Source organism: Symphodus melops (genome assembly GCF_947650265.1).
Source record: "Symphodus melops genome assembly, chromosome: 15".
Lineage (NCBI taxonomy): Eukaryota > Metazoa > Chordata > Actinopteri > Labriformes > Labridae > Symphodus > Symphodus melops.
In genome coordinates this window covers 18,812,335-18,827,647 of record NC_136705.1, presented here as the reverse complement: position 1 = coordinate 18,827,647, position 15,313 = coordinate 18,812,335, and the positions used below count along the sequence as shown (strand labels likewise).

At 41.1% G+C, this 15,313-nt stretch overlaps 2 protein-coding genes across 2 annotated transcripts in view; one reads left to right on the top strand and one right to left on the bottom strand.

Moving 5' to 3' along the window:
- Window positions 1-2,075, bottom strand: part of lrmda (leucine rich melanocyte differentiation associated) — a 214,490-nt gene extending 212,415 nt beyond the window's left edge. Inside the window, exons 1-2 of the mRNA XM_079362913.1 lie at window positions 1,811-2,075; window positions 992-1,092 (exon numbers count right to left, since the gene is read on the bottom strand). Of these exons, the coding sequence (XP_079219039.1) occupies window positions 992-1,092; window positions 1,811-1,852 (143 nt within the window). The 5' untranslated portion in view covers window positions 1,853-2,075. The remainder of the gene's footprint in view (window positions 1-991; window positions 1,093-1,810) is intronic.
- Window positions 2,076-8,625: 6,550 nt separating this feature from the next.
- On the top strand, window positions 8,626-11,531 carry znf503 (zinc finger protein 503). The gene is made up of 2 exons (XM_079362650.1): window positions 8,626-9,247; window positions 9,637-11,531. The coding sequence occupies exons 1-2, from the start codon at window positions 8,993-8,995 to the stop codon at window positions 11,062-11,064; spliced, it is 1,683 nt and encodes a 560-aa protein (XP_079218776.1). The 5' UTR covers window positions 8,626-8,992; the 3' UTR covers window positions 11,065-11,531.
- Window positions 11,532-15,313: the final 3,782 nt, after the last annotated feature.

Sequence of the window (15,313 nt, the reverse complement as noted above, 5' to 3'; positions counted from 1 at the left end):
AATAAAGTAAATAAATAAATAAATAAAGAGCCCTTGTACTGTACTTAAATCTTTAGAAATAATCATGCTGTCTAAACACTAGTCTACTGCCATAGGATCTGTTCACCATGTACATTATAATTGTATTTATTCATGCATGTGTTTATTCGTGGATTTAGGGGGTCAGTTAAGAGGGTTGAGCTCTCAAACTCAAGTAACAGACTTGGTAATAATCTTCCACTGTAGCGCATTTATAAGGTTTTCATGAAACCCTTAAATCAAGGTGATCTCAAATTAAGTAAAGTGAATATTGGGTCACACGGTCAGTCGGTTATAAATTCTATTTCATGAAACAAATCAGTGAAATTTGCACACACTTGCAGTGCCTTGTTTCATTCATCAACTCTAAACACACATTTCCTTCAGGTCTGAACATTTTGGCGTGAGGGCGGATCTTGCCGTATGACAAGACGTAAATCAGAACAATTGAAGACTCCACATCATCAGCGCAGACAACTGCCTCCAGACAACTATTTCATCAAAAAGATTGCCTCTATTGAGCAGCGTCACGGCCTGACAGTCACCAAAAGGGTTCAGAAACAAAAGCACCTTATAACCATCATCTCCTCTCTTTTACTTGCCAGATCAACTATGCAAGCCCTGCTGTTGAGATGGCAGCCCCCTCTGAAGCGGCTGCCATGAGGTGTTCCTTCATGTCCTGACAGAGGAATCTTTTCTTCTATTTTGCCGCCCTCGAATTAGCATGTCACATTTATCGATCGCGCCTTTTATCCTGCCCCAGCGTGGCACCCGCCCAGCTCTAACACTCATTCAGCCCTTTGATGTTGTGATGACACTCTGGACACCTATAGACTGAGGGCACAAATTCAATTGCACCTGATGTAAAGATGCATGTCTCTCAGTAACAGACAGGCAAAAAGAGGGAGGGGGAGAGATTGAGACGGCACACGCTTGTGATTATATGTTTGTCGTCTGTGCATCTGTCATCTACCTGAGCTGATTGAAGCTTAGATCCAGCCTTCTCGCAAAGTGGCCGTATTGGTCTCCAAGGAAGTCTGGAATGTCGTTACAGTCATGTCCGATGTAAGATATCTAAAAGTTCAAACAAATATGAGAGATTGACAAGAAGAAAAGTAGCAATGATACAATAACATCTCTGACAAGATCACAGAAAACTTAATATTTATTACGGGATTAATCGTTTATTAGTCATAAATAACTGTCCATAGAGAAGGTCTTGACCATGCTTTGAAAACATCCACCAATGATTTGGGACAGAGAAAGTTGGGAAGTAAAAAAATATCAATAAAGTGTGGAGGAATATGGAGGAAATAACATAATAACATGTGATAACAATAATAAAAGTCACCACTCAAAATTATAAACAGGATACTCCTTGTATTATGGGTCATTCATTTACATTTCATATCAGCAAATACAGTTGGACTAAAAGACACAGCTGTTAGGCTTCCATTCTTTAAAACCCAGAGCAGTAGAAGCGTGTAACTGCTGTAAAAAGTATTTATTTTTGTGAAGGTATAATCATGTAATACATTTCACTGTTGTAGTTTGGAGGCATTCATTTGTCAAGTGAAGTTGGAGGAGGAGCTGGCAAAGTGAAAGTCACGACTGTAACATTAGCTTCAGTGTGTCACATGACACCGGTAATGCAGGAGAAATAAACAACGCTCGCATAGATTGAGCACAGTTTAAAGGTCTACTTTTTTATTATTTAAAGTGGGTTAACTTGTGTGGAAAATAAGAGCGGAAGCAAACGTGAGACGGAAAAGTTTCTTGAAACAAAACTTACTTGAGTTCCATTCAGCGCGACTAACGACTCGTTCTGTGCCATAACTTCCTCCAGAGGATGACAGCCCCGCTGACTGTGTGGTCAAACAAACTACCTGAGCTGATATCCAGAGTCCTGCGCGCCGCTGTCAACATGAGAAAGGTGAAGGGATGTGAAAGCGGTCTCTGGAGATTGACTGCCGCTTTTCAGTGACTCTCCAGTTTCCGCGTGCCGTTTGAATCAGCTGACCTGCTGTTGTGCGGAAGCACGTGGACACACTGTGTCATAGAATGGTGAACAGTCAGTGTGCTGCTGCAATGGGTTCCCTTAACATGTAGGCTTATCTAAACCTATTACTTTTTTGTGATACAAAAGTCATTAGTTCTACACCTTCTCAATAACTGTATCACAACAGTGACAACAGTTTCAGTCAAGAATATGCTATGGCACGCCCCCCCCCCCCAAACACCAGTATAAATCATGGGTCCATAACACTCAAATGATCAAGGCATGAACAGAAGCTATTCAGGGTAATGGACTTGACACTGCTAGTGTGTGAAGAAAGTAAAAGGGTTAGACTACTATCAGAGCTAAAGTAGCTTTTAAACTGACATAATGGATTGTTGGTACCTCTATTAGTTTAAGTTGAAACAGTTTCCCTGATAGAAGACTAGCCTTTTGCTTTTTCTTGACAATTATAAGATTATCTAGTCTTGAATGTTAATCATTATTGAAGAACGTTGTCTTATACACCAACATTGCATTGCTCAGAAATACTAGCATATATATCATCCTCTCTCTTAAACCTATGTATTCAGTCTACGATTCATTCAGCGGACGCTTTTGTCCATGACAGAGTAAATGAGAGTAAACTATAACACAAGCAAGGGTCAATTTAACATGTTAGTTTAAATGGCTACTTTAGCTTTTTTATTGTATAATAATATACCTAAATTAAGTGTTTTCCCTAAATGCGAGATTATTTAAGTCATAGGCTATAGCCTTATTATTGCACATGGATGAAGGAGGACATTCTTGAAGGAGTTTGCCTTCGAACCCAAAAACATTGCATATCAATTGGCTACTTATGGTAGGCCTACGACATACTATTCCTGTCCAATTATTGCTAATGAACAAGAGATAGATTTTTTTACCAACTTCCCCTGACGAGATGGGCACACTGCTGCCCCGTTTTCATAAAATAACTTCTCACTCCACAGAATTAGTCAAGTGGAAATGCAAAGCCAACACTGAGGTGTTTAAAACTGCGGTCCCTTCAATGGCCACATGCGGCTAGAAAAGTAATTTGATCCCTAAAGATTAGGTACGATAAGTCTAAATCCTTCAATCGCAGCAATTATACAGGAGGTGGAGTACTATAGCCTACATAGCTTATTTGTTTAGCTTATATGAAGACTAGAAATTATGCATAAGTGGTAAGAAGAAAACACATAAACAGGCATGTCTTTTATCAACATATCTTGAATTTTGGCTTGCTCAGTTTTTGTCAATGATTTGTTATTTAAGGCGATGCTTGCATTGCAGTCCAGATTGTCTTCGGTTTTTCCCATCCATGAGCACAACTGGCCATATAATAACGGAACCAAAGACCTGTTCTTTTACATTTTCTGAATTGAGTTTAAAGAGTTAACAACAATGGTCATCTTGAACCACACATAGATTATAATTATGCAGAACACACTGTCATTGACTATCTCATTGGCAAAATAATGAATTTGGCATGAGCACTGACTATAGTACTTTGCAGATTTGAACTGAATTTAAAAAAAGGAAAGAGACTTAATCAACCCAGCTTATCCCTAAAGCAACAACGTTTGAGTCACGTTGAATATCCTACGTAATATGGGCTTACTTCTGTCTTCGTTGAAAAGGAGTTCCAGTGAAAACTAGCAGCCAAGCAGCATCTATTCATGGAACCTTTAAACACTTTTTTTGACAAAGTGACAAAGAATGGTGCTCTATTCAGACTTCATAGTGACACTATTATTACTGGTCAAAAACACACGCACACTTTTTTTTCTTACTATTTTTAAGAATAAATGTCCGTATATTATTAATTTTATAAACTGTAAGACATTGGGACACACACTGCCTCATTAAATACTGCTTGAGGAACAGGTATTTCTAACCAACTCTAATGTGCAGAATGAGATAGTGCATAGGTTCCCATGACCAATACTAGGGACCCCCAGTGGGTGAGGCATATAACGTAACCAGAAGCCAAGCCCATACATTATAATGCCACTTTAAACACTTGTCATAGAAAATGATGTTATATACAGTAGGTATTTATTGTATTAAAAAAGTGAATTTAATTTATTGAAAGTAATTTCCATTAACACTTAGTTGTCGTATACAATTAAATAGACACACAGGTGTGTTCATTGTTATCTGTAATGAGCAGAAACCACATTGTTGCTGTCATGTACAAACTTACATTTGAAGTATTTTATGCTACTTTGTTTCTAGTTTTACAATTTTGGCTAAAGTATACAATTTAGAATTAGTTTAAGTGATTATAATTTTTTTTGGAAGGCATCTTAAGACCCCCTATATCGAAGTATTTTCATCCCTAAGAACATAAGAAATAACTGCATTATGAAAATAATGACGAAGGGACCCTTTAAATTGTCATATTATGGGTGCTATAGCCAGATGAAATAATAAATGAAATAGATTCACATCTAGTTAGTCCTCCCTTTTATTTTACAACAGCCTTACTTTATTTGTATGCATGTTTTGACCTTTTGGCTACACATTATTCAAATATGGTGGCAAAAGAAAACCTGACAAATTTGGGATTTGAATGTAAAAAGTCTGCAGCTGAGGAAGATGAACATATGACAAATAGTGACACTGTTGTTTTTGTAAACCTTTGGAACAAAGTTCCATTTGGTTTTAGATTAACCTTTGAAAAAAAAAAAAAAAAGTTTTACGCAAGTTTTCTAAAGAGCCAGTCTACCAGCCAGACATGAGAACAGTTTGCCTCACTCCTTTATTCCCACGTCTCTCTGCAGTCTATGCTAATGACAGATTATGTTGTGCTTGTAAAAGTACGCGTTTAACTGCATTATTTTGAGGATCACGATGGAACAGAAGAGTGTCGAACAGTTTGGAAACACCAGCGTTGTCTCTCTGCTACCTCGCTGTATGTTTGTGTGACGTCACATGGGACCTCCCACACGCGGAAAAAGCTCACTTTCTCCCCTTGCTCCTCGCGCAGGAGAAGACAGCGCGAGCGTCTGCATGGCTTCAGTCCTAAACCGAGTTCCTGTTAGTGCTTCACAGAGCGCTCACACTTTCGCGTCATAAAAGAAAGTGATTAAAGACGGAGGGATTATAGTTTAATGTTATTAAAGCTTCTTTTTTTTTAAATCCGTTTACTTTCTTTGACGTTTTACACCGGAGCTTAGTAGGCAATGATTCCAGGTAATGTGGTGTCACGGACTTTCCTGTAAACCTCTGCTTCCTTCTTGGAGTTGTAGAAAATCTTGTTGTAGGGGACCTCATGCATGCGGTCCAAGAGTTTTAACACGCTGTTGTGAACCCTGTATGTTTACCTTTTATCTGTTACTGTTATTGCAGACTAAAAAAGCAAAATACATTATTAAATTAAAGTTGGAATATCGCCTCCAAGTAGCCTAATAAAAAAAGAGGAACAAGTGATTTAGATAAAATAAGATATATTTTAAGTTTGTGAAGTTTAAAAAGAGCGTTAGCAAAGTGTCATTTTAAAGGTTAACTATAGCTATGTAAAACCACATGTATTAATTACAAATGACTGTTTAATTGTGTGTTATAGGCCTATATTTTACGTGGTTTTACGCAAGAAAAATGAATATATTTATCCTTGCTAAAAAAAAAGAAGGTGTTCGGCTCAGAGTGTATCTCCTTGTGAATTCAACATATTTCCTCACGAGATGTAAACAGTTGTATGTGCATGCAGAGAGTGATTCATAAACATGTCAGCGTTATGAAATATAAGGGGATATTAAAACTTTCTATTTAAATATCGTGAATTATGGTCGCAAAAATGTGTTCCCATTTAAGGGGAATGCCGAGTATTTTGGTGTCTGGTGCAGGAGCCCATTCGTCATACGGACAATAAAGAGGGTTTTCGCCTGACACTGAAAATTTATGGTTGCCCTTCTTTGCCCTAATAACTCACATATTGTGTCACGGACTGACAGCCCTTGCAGAAAACAGCAAGCCTGTTATCAATCACACATCTTTGCATATTGTGAAACGTCCCCCCCCCTCCCTCCTCCCCCCATTTTCCTGCCAGACAGAAACACTGAAAACGTTTGAAGGAGTAGAGCTGCGTTCACTTTCAATGTCTTTTCCTCTTCTAAAAAAAAAAATAAAAAAAAAATCACATAAAATAAAAAAGAGAACTTTTTGGCCCCATTTAAATCTGTGGTTTATTTATATTACACATGATCCCTAAAAAAAAAAAAGATGACTTATGTATTCACAGAGAAGACAATTATTGCCTGTTTTCATTTATTCATACACAGTTTACAGAGCAGTCAATCAAGCAGACCAGTGAAGGCCTATAAACTGAACAGATCTTTAAATACTGTTTTCATCTCGAGTAAGTTTTATAAAAATAATAATAATAATAATGCAGTTTTCCCCTCGTGGATAAAAAGTGTTTATTTGATTTTACTTTCTGTGTCGTTCATATTAAATTGCTTTCGTGTCGAATTGGAAGCTAAAATGTGTCGTGTAATTTATGTAACGATGATGTAGTTTTGTTTTGTTTGGTTTTTTTTTTAAATAAAAAAATATATACATTTTACCCCTTTGACTGTCCACTCCAGGTTTTCTTGCTCTCCAAGTTGACCTGTCAAGTAGATTACCACAGAAAGAGATTAATGGCAGAGGCGGGTTGCAATAATAATCGTTTTGTTTGATGTGACAACTTTGATAGGCGTTGATTTACTAACAAACTGATAGGCTTTTAATTGAGCGCCTCTATCCCGATTGAGATGAAAGGAAAAAGCGCGTTGAAAAGCTGCCCGGTTTGCCCTCGAGCCTCAATACTGATTAGCCATGTGAGCGGTGAATAGTTCAAGGCATTTTCAACTTCTTTTCTCCGCGGCCTGACACACCATCCTTCTTCTTTTCTCCCTGCCTGTCCGCTTCTTCTTACCTCTTCAAGAAAAAAATAAATCATTCTCATTGTATGTAAATAAAATCGAGCTGACATCAATATAAAATGTCTGGATTTCTTCTTTTCTCTCTCTCTCTCTCTCTTCCCTGGCTTTGTTGTTCTTGTTGCAGATGACAGCTTGGAACAACACAATAGCAGGCGCGTTTAGCCAAAATGGACTGGGTTCACTTTTTTTTACAGGCTTACTGAACACGTAGAAATAAATGTAATGCCTATTTACTGCACATAGTTTGAAGTGACTTACCCTGTCTTGTTGTAACTGGGCTACACAGATTGTTATTGTCTATATATATATATATATATATATATATATATATATATATATATATACACACACACACACACACACATCTCTTTTACTTGAGATGTTTTTGAAAGTGCTAATGGCGCGCCTTTTTCTTTCCCCCTCAAGGTTTCCCTCTTAACTACATAATCGGCCGATTACGGAAAAAGCACTTTAGCACGTTAACGGCCACTCCATGGAGCACGTGAGCTGCTCTGTCGGTAACGTGTTAAATTGTCATCATGTGTGTGTGTGTGTGTGTGTGTGTGTCACCTTCGAGGGGGGTTTTTAAAGCAGAAATCAAAAAGTTTTAGACTTTGCGAAATAAGAGACAGAAATGAAATGTTTAGTCCAGAATATTTCATGAGGGATTTTAGCTGTTTTCGAGGCTTCTCTTAAAAAAACTCGAGTCGTTTTAGTCTCTCAAAAAACTTGGTGTCTCTTGCAGAATGTCTCTCTCCTCCATTTGTTCTCCTCCTGCAGTCACACTGGCATGTAATCAGCCACAATGGCTGACATAAATCAAGCGCAGGATTGACAGCGTCTGACAAATAACTGATTGATTGCGGTGGAGCAGAATTGACACTTGACGGAGGGGTGGAGATAGAAATAGAAGGGCGGTGTATATTATACTGAAAACATGTGACATTCACATCCCTCCATCACTACATTGGTCTATTCCTGTCAACGCTTGTCTGTTTAGGGAATTCAAGCTGAAGTGGTTGGTTTTATGTTTGCCAGTCGAGGGAAAAAAAAAAAAGTCCCAGTCGTGGACGTGCGTAACGCGCACACATTTTGTGCGTCTCCCGGCTCAAAGTATGGAAGAATAAAACGCTTCGAAAAGTGCTTTATTGAGTTTTAACTACATAATTAGATCTCTTCGTGACTATCTATTTTATTAGCCTATGTGATTCAGCAGTAACGAGGTCAGTGATGTTTGTTTTCACCAACATCTGTAGCTCCTCTGAGTTTAAAACTTACATTGTTACACTGAGATACTCTAAATATAATCTCTTTATATTTTATAAATATTAAAACATAATCCAGCAATTAAATTAGCTTTAAATTGAGTGTTGCTGACCTTGTGAAAAAAAAAAAAACGAATGATTTTTTTTCTGAATACATTTTAAACTATTTTAGAGAGAAAACTGTTTCAGGGGGTGAAACGTAGAGGAGTTGTTTATTTTTGGTAAATTGTAAATACTTCTCCTCATGTGCAGCCCCGTAGCCCAACATCGAAAATAGTGTAAGCGTTCACGGCAACCAAGATGTTGCAGCCTATCTCCTCCCCCGAGCTGTCGAAATAGAGGCGCTTACAAAGAGGAGAACGTCACATCCCCTTGACCCTCCAATCACCTCAGGGTCCCATTTGATTGGAAGGCGGCAAAGGCTTTAATCTCGGACTAATTCAGCTGCTTTTGAAGTGAAAATTTCTACCAGTTCGTGCTTCGGGAGTACAGAGCGAGGACCTGCAGACAGACGCACTCAAGGCGCAGCGCTCATGGTGCAAGACGCAGCCACGGATCTGCGATAGCCTCGCACACTCTCCTTTCCAGCAGCCGCGCCTCGCTCCTTTACCAACAGGATTACCGATTATTGAACAGTTTCACTGTTTTTATCCCAGAGAGAGCTTCCACGCCTTTTTTTCTTCCCCCCCCCCCTCTTTCGTTTTCTTAATGAATCTGACGAAAGTAACGCCGTTTCATTTCCTGTCAATTGGGACATGATCACATCGCCCTCGGCGTCTGCTCTGAAAAATAGTGATATTCGTGTAGCCTGGGAAAGCAGCAGTTCTCGGAGTAGCAGCTCAGCGAGCATCAACAAGCCCTTTCTCCACTCCACGCCACCGTCTGATCCACTACGGCAAGCGAACCGACTCCCCATCAAGGTTTTGAAAATGCTTACTGCACGATCAGGACACATTTTGCACCCGGAGTATCTGCAGCCTTTGCCTTCTACCCCGGTTAGTCCCATAGAGGTAAGAAGGAGATGTTGAATGTCTGTGTGTATATAAAATGTTCCGTAGTCTCCCAACTTACGGGTGCTTCGTGTGACTGCGTTTTGGGAATCTAATTGCTCTTATCCCGGGATAAGGGGGGGTAACACAATCCAATCTAAACGTGTAGTTGTTATTTTAAATAGGAATGTTGAGTATTAAGCGCCAAAATTTAATGTTAGTGAAAATCCAGTTTTAGTGTTGTTCACGTAAGAGCCGTGCGTAATTGCCACATATGCATCTCCGTTTGGAAATGTCAGCAGTCTAAATAAACGGCATATTCTCAAGATGTATTTTCACTGTCATAACAGAAAGCAACTATTACGCATTCGATGGCATTTTTAAACCTCTATTTCGTCTTTCTTTTGCAGCTAGATGCCAAGAAGAGTCCGCTTGCTCTGCTGGCGCAGACCTGCTCTCAGATCGGCAAACCGGACCCACCACCCTCCTCCAAATTATCCTCGGTGACCAATGGATCTAATGAGAAGGAATCTAAATCGGGTCCTTTAAAACTGAGCGACATCGGTGTGGATGACAAATCTAGCTTCAAACCTTACTCGAAACCTTCAGATAAGAAGGACTCGTCCTCGGGCGTCTCGAGCGGAGAGAAGTCTGGTTTCCGAGTGCCGAGCGCCACCTGCCAGCCGTTCACGCCACGGACAGGCAGCCCCCACTCCAGCACCTCAGCGTCCCCGATGCCATCCGAGGGAAAGTGTGGGGACAGGGATGAAAAGAAAGACTCTGATTGTAATAAAAATGGCAATACGGACGGATCTGGCACCACGAGCCACAGCAGGATAAGCGTGAGCTGTGGTGGAATTAATGTGGAGGTGAACCAGCACCAGGAGACAACGCCTGGCACTAAAACCAGCTCCTCCTCGGACTCCCCATCTGTAACTTCTGTTTCCTCCGCATCCGTGCTGGGGTCAGGACTTGTGGCGCCAGTTTCTCCTTACAAACCTGGACAGACAGTTTTCCCCTTGCCTCCTGCTGGTATGACGTACCCAGGTAGCTTGGCTGGGGCCTATGCAGGTTACCCCCAACACTTCCTGCCCCACGGAGGGAGCTTGGTAAACGCACAGCTGGCTAGTTCACTAGGCTGCAGTAAGGCTGGATCCAGTCCTCTGGCAGGGGCTTCTCCACCGTCCATCATGTCAGCCAGCCTGTGCAGAGACCCTTACTGCCTAAGTTACCATTGTGCCAGTCACTTAGCGGGGGCAGCCAGCGCTTCCTGCACGCATGAATCCGCAGCTGCAGCTGCCGCTAACGCCCTGAAAAACAGCTACCCACTAATGTACCCCACACACCCCATGCATGGGGTTCACACAACGGCGCCATCATTTACTGGACACCCATTGTACCCCTACGGTTTCATGCTCCCAAATGACCCTCTCCCTCATGTTTGTAACTGGGTGTCGGCAAATGGACCGTGCGACAAGCGTTTCTCCTCTTCAGAAGAGCTCCTTAATCACCTGAGGACACACACTGCTTTTACCGGGGCGGAGAAGTTGATATCTGGTTATCCCGGGTCTTCTTCACTGGCCAACGCTGCAGCAGCAGCCATGGCCTGCCATATGCACATGCCACCGTCAGGAGCCCCCGGAAGTCCCGGGACTTTGGCTCTGAGGAGCCCGCATCACGCGTTAGGACTCAGCAGCCGCTACCATCCCTACTCCAAAAGCCCCCTGCCGACCCCCGGGGCGCCTGTTCCCGTCCCTGCCGCCACCGGCCCGTACTACTCCCCTTACGCACTGTACGGCCAGAGACTCACCACAGCGTCAGCGCTGGGATATCAGTGAGAAAAAGAAATGACTCTGAGAAGTTTATAGTTCTAAGAATGCAAATATAAAGACTTTTATATTAACAGCGCTAAACGTATGGACGGGCTCCGTGGACTTCTGTATTTATTTATGTCTGCTTAAAAGCAGGCGATAATAGCTGCAAATGGAAAATATTTGAGCAACTCAAAAAGTGCATTATGTTGAAACTGAACTCTATAGGTAAAGTGAAAACACACACACATGTTAGAGTACTAATTCAAAGTAGGGGTCCTCAATTCGATGTTAATTTGAACTTGCTATGATTGTATTTGTTCTTATTTAATGTCTCATGGAGAAGAAAATAATTTACATGCATGTTTGTTTCTTAAATTTCAGAAATTGTCCACATTTTAAATTGCCGTTATTTTTCAGGTGTACACCTTGGAAAGAGAATTGGTATTTTTTTGTATGTATTCTGGAAAAAAATAAGAAACAATTCTGTTCCATATCTCCGTGTGCCTCCTTTTCTGACGTATTTTATGGAATCAATTTAGAACACATTAATATTATTATTGCACTGGGAGTTTAATTTCCATTAAACATGTGAGCTGTTTTAGTAACAGGCCTGTATTTTTGCTTGTCAGAACGACACATCGCTCTTTTAACTGAAGACATTTGGATCAGAATAATGTGCTTCTTCCCCTCGTTCCATAAAAACTAGTTTATCTGCCGATTAACTGAGAAGCCTTAAACAGTTATTTTTAAATAGTGCACACGTGCAATCGAGTTGACGGATGAAGAAGTGTGGGAATAGTTTGTGTTTGAAAGTGCATTTATGTGAACCTATTTAGTTTGCTGATGGGTTACGTCGTTGAAAACAGTTCTCTGACATGGGTCTTATTTTAGGTGAGGATAAATCCTGCGTAAAAAGTCAAATTGATTAAATACGCCCAAGAAAAGTCTGACAAGGAAAGCTGAGATCCTGCGTTTTAAAATTCTGAATCACACAAGTGCATTTGTAAATTTCTTGATTAAAATACTGTTAGAAAAATAATAATAATTTACAACCTCGAAAGAAATACCGAAGGGTGGATTAAATAAATGGCCGTTTTTCAGGTGTGATACACAAACATTTTAATAGTGCCTTCGACTTCATGATAAAATAGATTCAGAGCCACACAAGACGTGTTTCGATCCGCAGGCCAGTCACACGTTTAAAAGCAAAGAGGTGTAAGGATTGTGTATGATTGCTTTACAGGACGCTATTAAATTTGCATTGGATCATTTCTCCACCTGTTAACAACATAATTCGCAGCATTTCATTTGTCCGTGCGCAAAATTGTGAGATTCTCATGCAAGTATAAACGTCGTTTCTATATGCAAAGATTGCGTTTATTTAATGCCATTTAAAGATATTTTTACAATTACAATTCCTCCAAGAGTATAGACATCTGTTTCATATTGTTGCTGTTTTTACCCGTTTCCGTCTTTATCCCAGTTGTTTACGCACAAGACGGCATTAAACCTATTGTGATACTTAATTCTAGATATTGATGAGCAACGTCGGCTGTTTTATTTTAGCTTGTTTGTATTTTTAAATAAGCTAGAGCAAATGTAATGGATCAAAACCAGTACATTTGTAGACAAGTGAGTCCACACAAACACACTGAAATGAGCCACCTCTAAATGATGAACAGCTTTAGCGCAACTTGAACTAAAAAAGTACTGGCGAGTGTATATTTTGCACGTACAGGATGTTCGCAGTATGGTCGACTTCGAACAACATTAACTTGGCCTCTCAGCTCTTTTGGAAACTGTTGACCCAGCTGCAGTCACAGTTATCGCTATTTATTTAGAAACGCTGTCCCTTGTCTTTCTCACAGCGGTTATTCAGATGAAACAAACTCCTCTCATGGTGTGTATGAGGCCCACACGCGTCCTAAACTGATGTAATGACGGTGAAAGGGAGCAATTTCCATTTCTCCCCACATCATGGTGGCTGTGCTCGGAGGGTCCCGGTGGAAGGCAATTTATCATGTGCCCCTCCCCCTGGTCCTGTCACCGGAGGAACAGGCAGGCACATGTGTGCATGAATTACCAACCCTCCCACCTACCCAGCCCTCCTCTCCTCGCCTCCTCCTCCCTCCCTCCCTCCCTCCCTCACACTGGAGATTTGACACAGAGGAGAGAGAACATGGGGGATTAAAGTGTGTGAGAGTATTAAAGCGCATATTCACTTTGTCCATCAAGGCCTGAAGTGCTGAGCTGTGCAAGGAGCTCCACATTACAAGAGTGACACAAAACTACAGCAAACAATTACACGGTGGGATTTATTAATTTAAATGTAATTCTTGAGTGAATGACACATTGATTTTATTTGAATAAACTCAACAGGGATCATATCCACCAAACTCATTATCTGTTGAGGGCCTTGAGGGGCCACACAGGTCAATGACGGGAAGCTTAAGCTCAGCAAACTATTTAAAAAATGCCCATGGTATGAAAAACGACTACAAATAATTTTGTCAGGACTTAACGCAGCAATTTTGGATTCTTGCACCCTCATAAAGAGAGAAAGAGAGAGAGAGACACTACAGGAAAACTGGCAGGACATCTGGCAACTGAGAGGGGTGGGGTGGGGGGGGGATAGGAGCCCAGGACGTGAGTCACACACCTCACCCCATATTCAACCCTGCGGAATTACCACCACTAAAGCTGTCATTAGTGGGTGTACGGCACAAAATAAAGACATGCCGTAGTCTGCAGTGGCAAGTCTATAGTTTGTCTAACAGCTGTGTCAATACGGGGAGGCTGCTATAATGTTTAACCCCGCACCAGACATAAGTCAAAGAGCGGTGATTGTCTTTTATGTATGTTTGTGTGGTTCTTGTATCACAATGCAGTTACTAAATATACAGTAAGCTCTCAGTGATGTGTGTGTGTGTGTGTGTGTGGGGGGGGGGGGGGGGGGGGGGGGTGGCTATCAGTAATGGCTTTGTTTTCACTGTTGACTTTATGGCTGCTTGATATTTCTGACTTGCAATTATGTTATACAAGTACATTTCAAACGGAGCAGAGAAGCGGCCTCTGTTGCTGCCATCTCAGGCTTTATTTGCATCTACTAATGTTCATTGCACATATACCTGCATGCCCACTGTACGTCCTCTCACTCCGATTGTAATAAAAGGAGTAATCTTAGCGAGCTGGAACACCCACCGTCATTATCTCAGTGTGTGATTTACAGCGATACAGTCTACTGAGGTGTCCACAGCTTTGTGATGGCATTAATGAAGTCATAAAGTGAGCAGCAGGAAACAAAGCATGGACTCGGTGGTTGTATACAGACCCACTACATCAGTACAAATCCACACTAAATCTGCCTATTATCCAGGAGATTTAAAAAAAAAAATCAGCATTGTCATTTTCATATCCATCAACACATGAAGCACCCTTTCTGGACAGATTGATCCTGGGATGGAGACTCCAACTGAGAGCTGCACTAGAGGTAATTTGGTTCTCAAAATGTGTGCCAAGGCAGACAGGAATCCCTCCCAGCTCTTTTACATGTGGTTACCCTCCTCATTGATTTACAAATGTGAAAGTGCTCATCCAGGTGATGTGTGAGAAGTGGCTGTGTTGATCTATCCGTGCCACTCAGATCTGTAACCAGCGAGACACTTTCTTGTGCTCAGACGGCCTAAATGAGGTCGTTTCTGTCTGCTTTGGGATGTACGGTGCGCCGGGGTGTTTTAGTGTTCCGATAATTTGCCCATTTTCGGATTCTGACAAAGAATATTTTATGGAAATGCATCCTTAATGGAGCATGCCAGAGTAGTACGCGAGCTGATGAGGTTGTTGTCTGTCACTGAGGAATGTAAAAAGCAGAGAAAATGTCAGGAACAGGCTCTGCTCCGAAGGACTTTTTGCCTTCATTTGAAATGGCTAAAGTCTGCATCTTCAGGACGTTGCAGCACACAATCACAAGGTTAGTCTAATTGTTTGAAGCTGTGTGAATACAAACACGAGGCGTCTTACCTCAGTGGACTATCAAAGACACAGTCACAGAGCTTAATTTGAGATAAAGGCATTTGCCTTCCAAGTGTTTTTTTTTTTTTTTTGACATTTTGAGGTTTCAGTCTACCACATAATTGCCGTCTTCTGATGTTCTCTCTCATCTGTGAGTAAATCCTGATGATGTGTCAGCGGCCTAACATGACAGTATGAGTACATGATGTCATTTCCATGGGTGTGGGCTACCAATTACCATGACTCACATGCTTACTAACTA

What these genes read in the sequence shown, in the direction of transcription:
- znf503 (XM_079362650.1), top strand. Translation starts at nt 8,993, where the DNA reads ATGATCACATCGCCCTCGGCGTCTGCTCTGAAAAATAGTGATATTCGT. An exon ending in CCCCGGTTAGTCCCATAGAG is followed by an intron (nt 9,248 to 9,636) that starts GTAAGAAGGAGA and finishes TTTCTTTTGCAG; the next exon opens with CTAGATGCCAAGAAGAGTCC.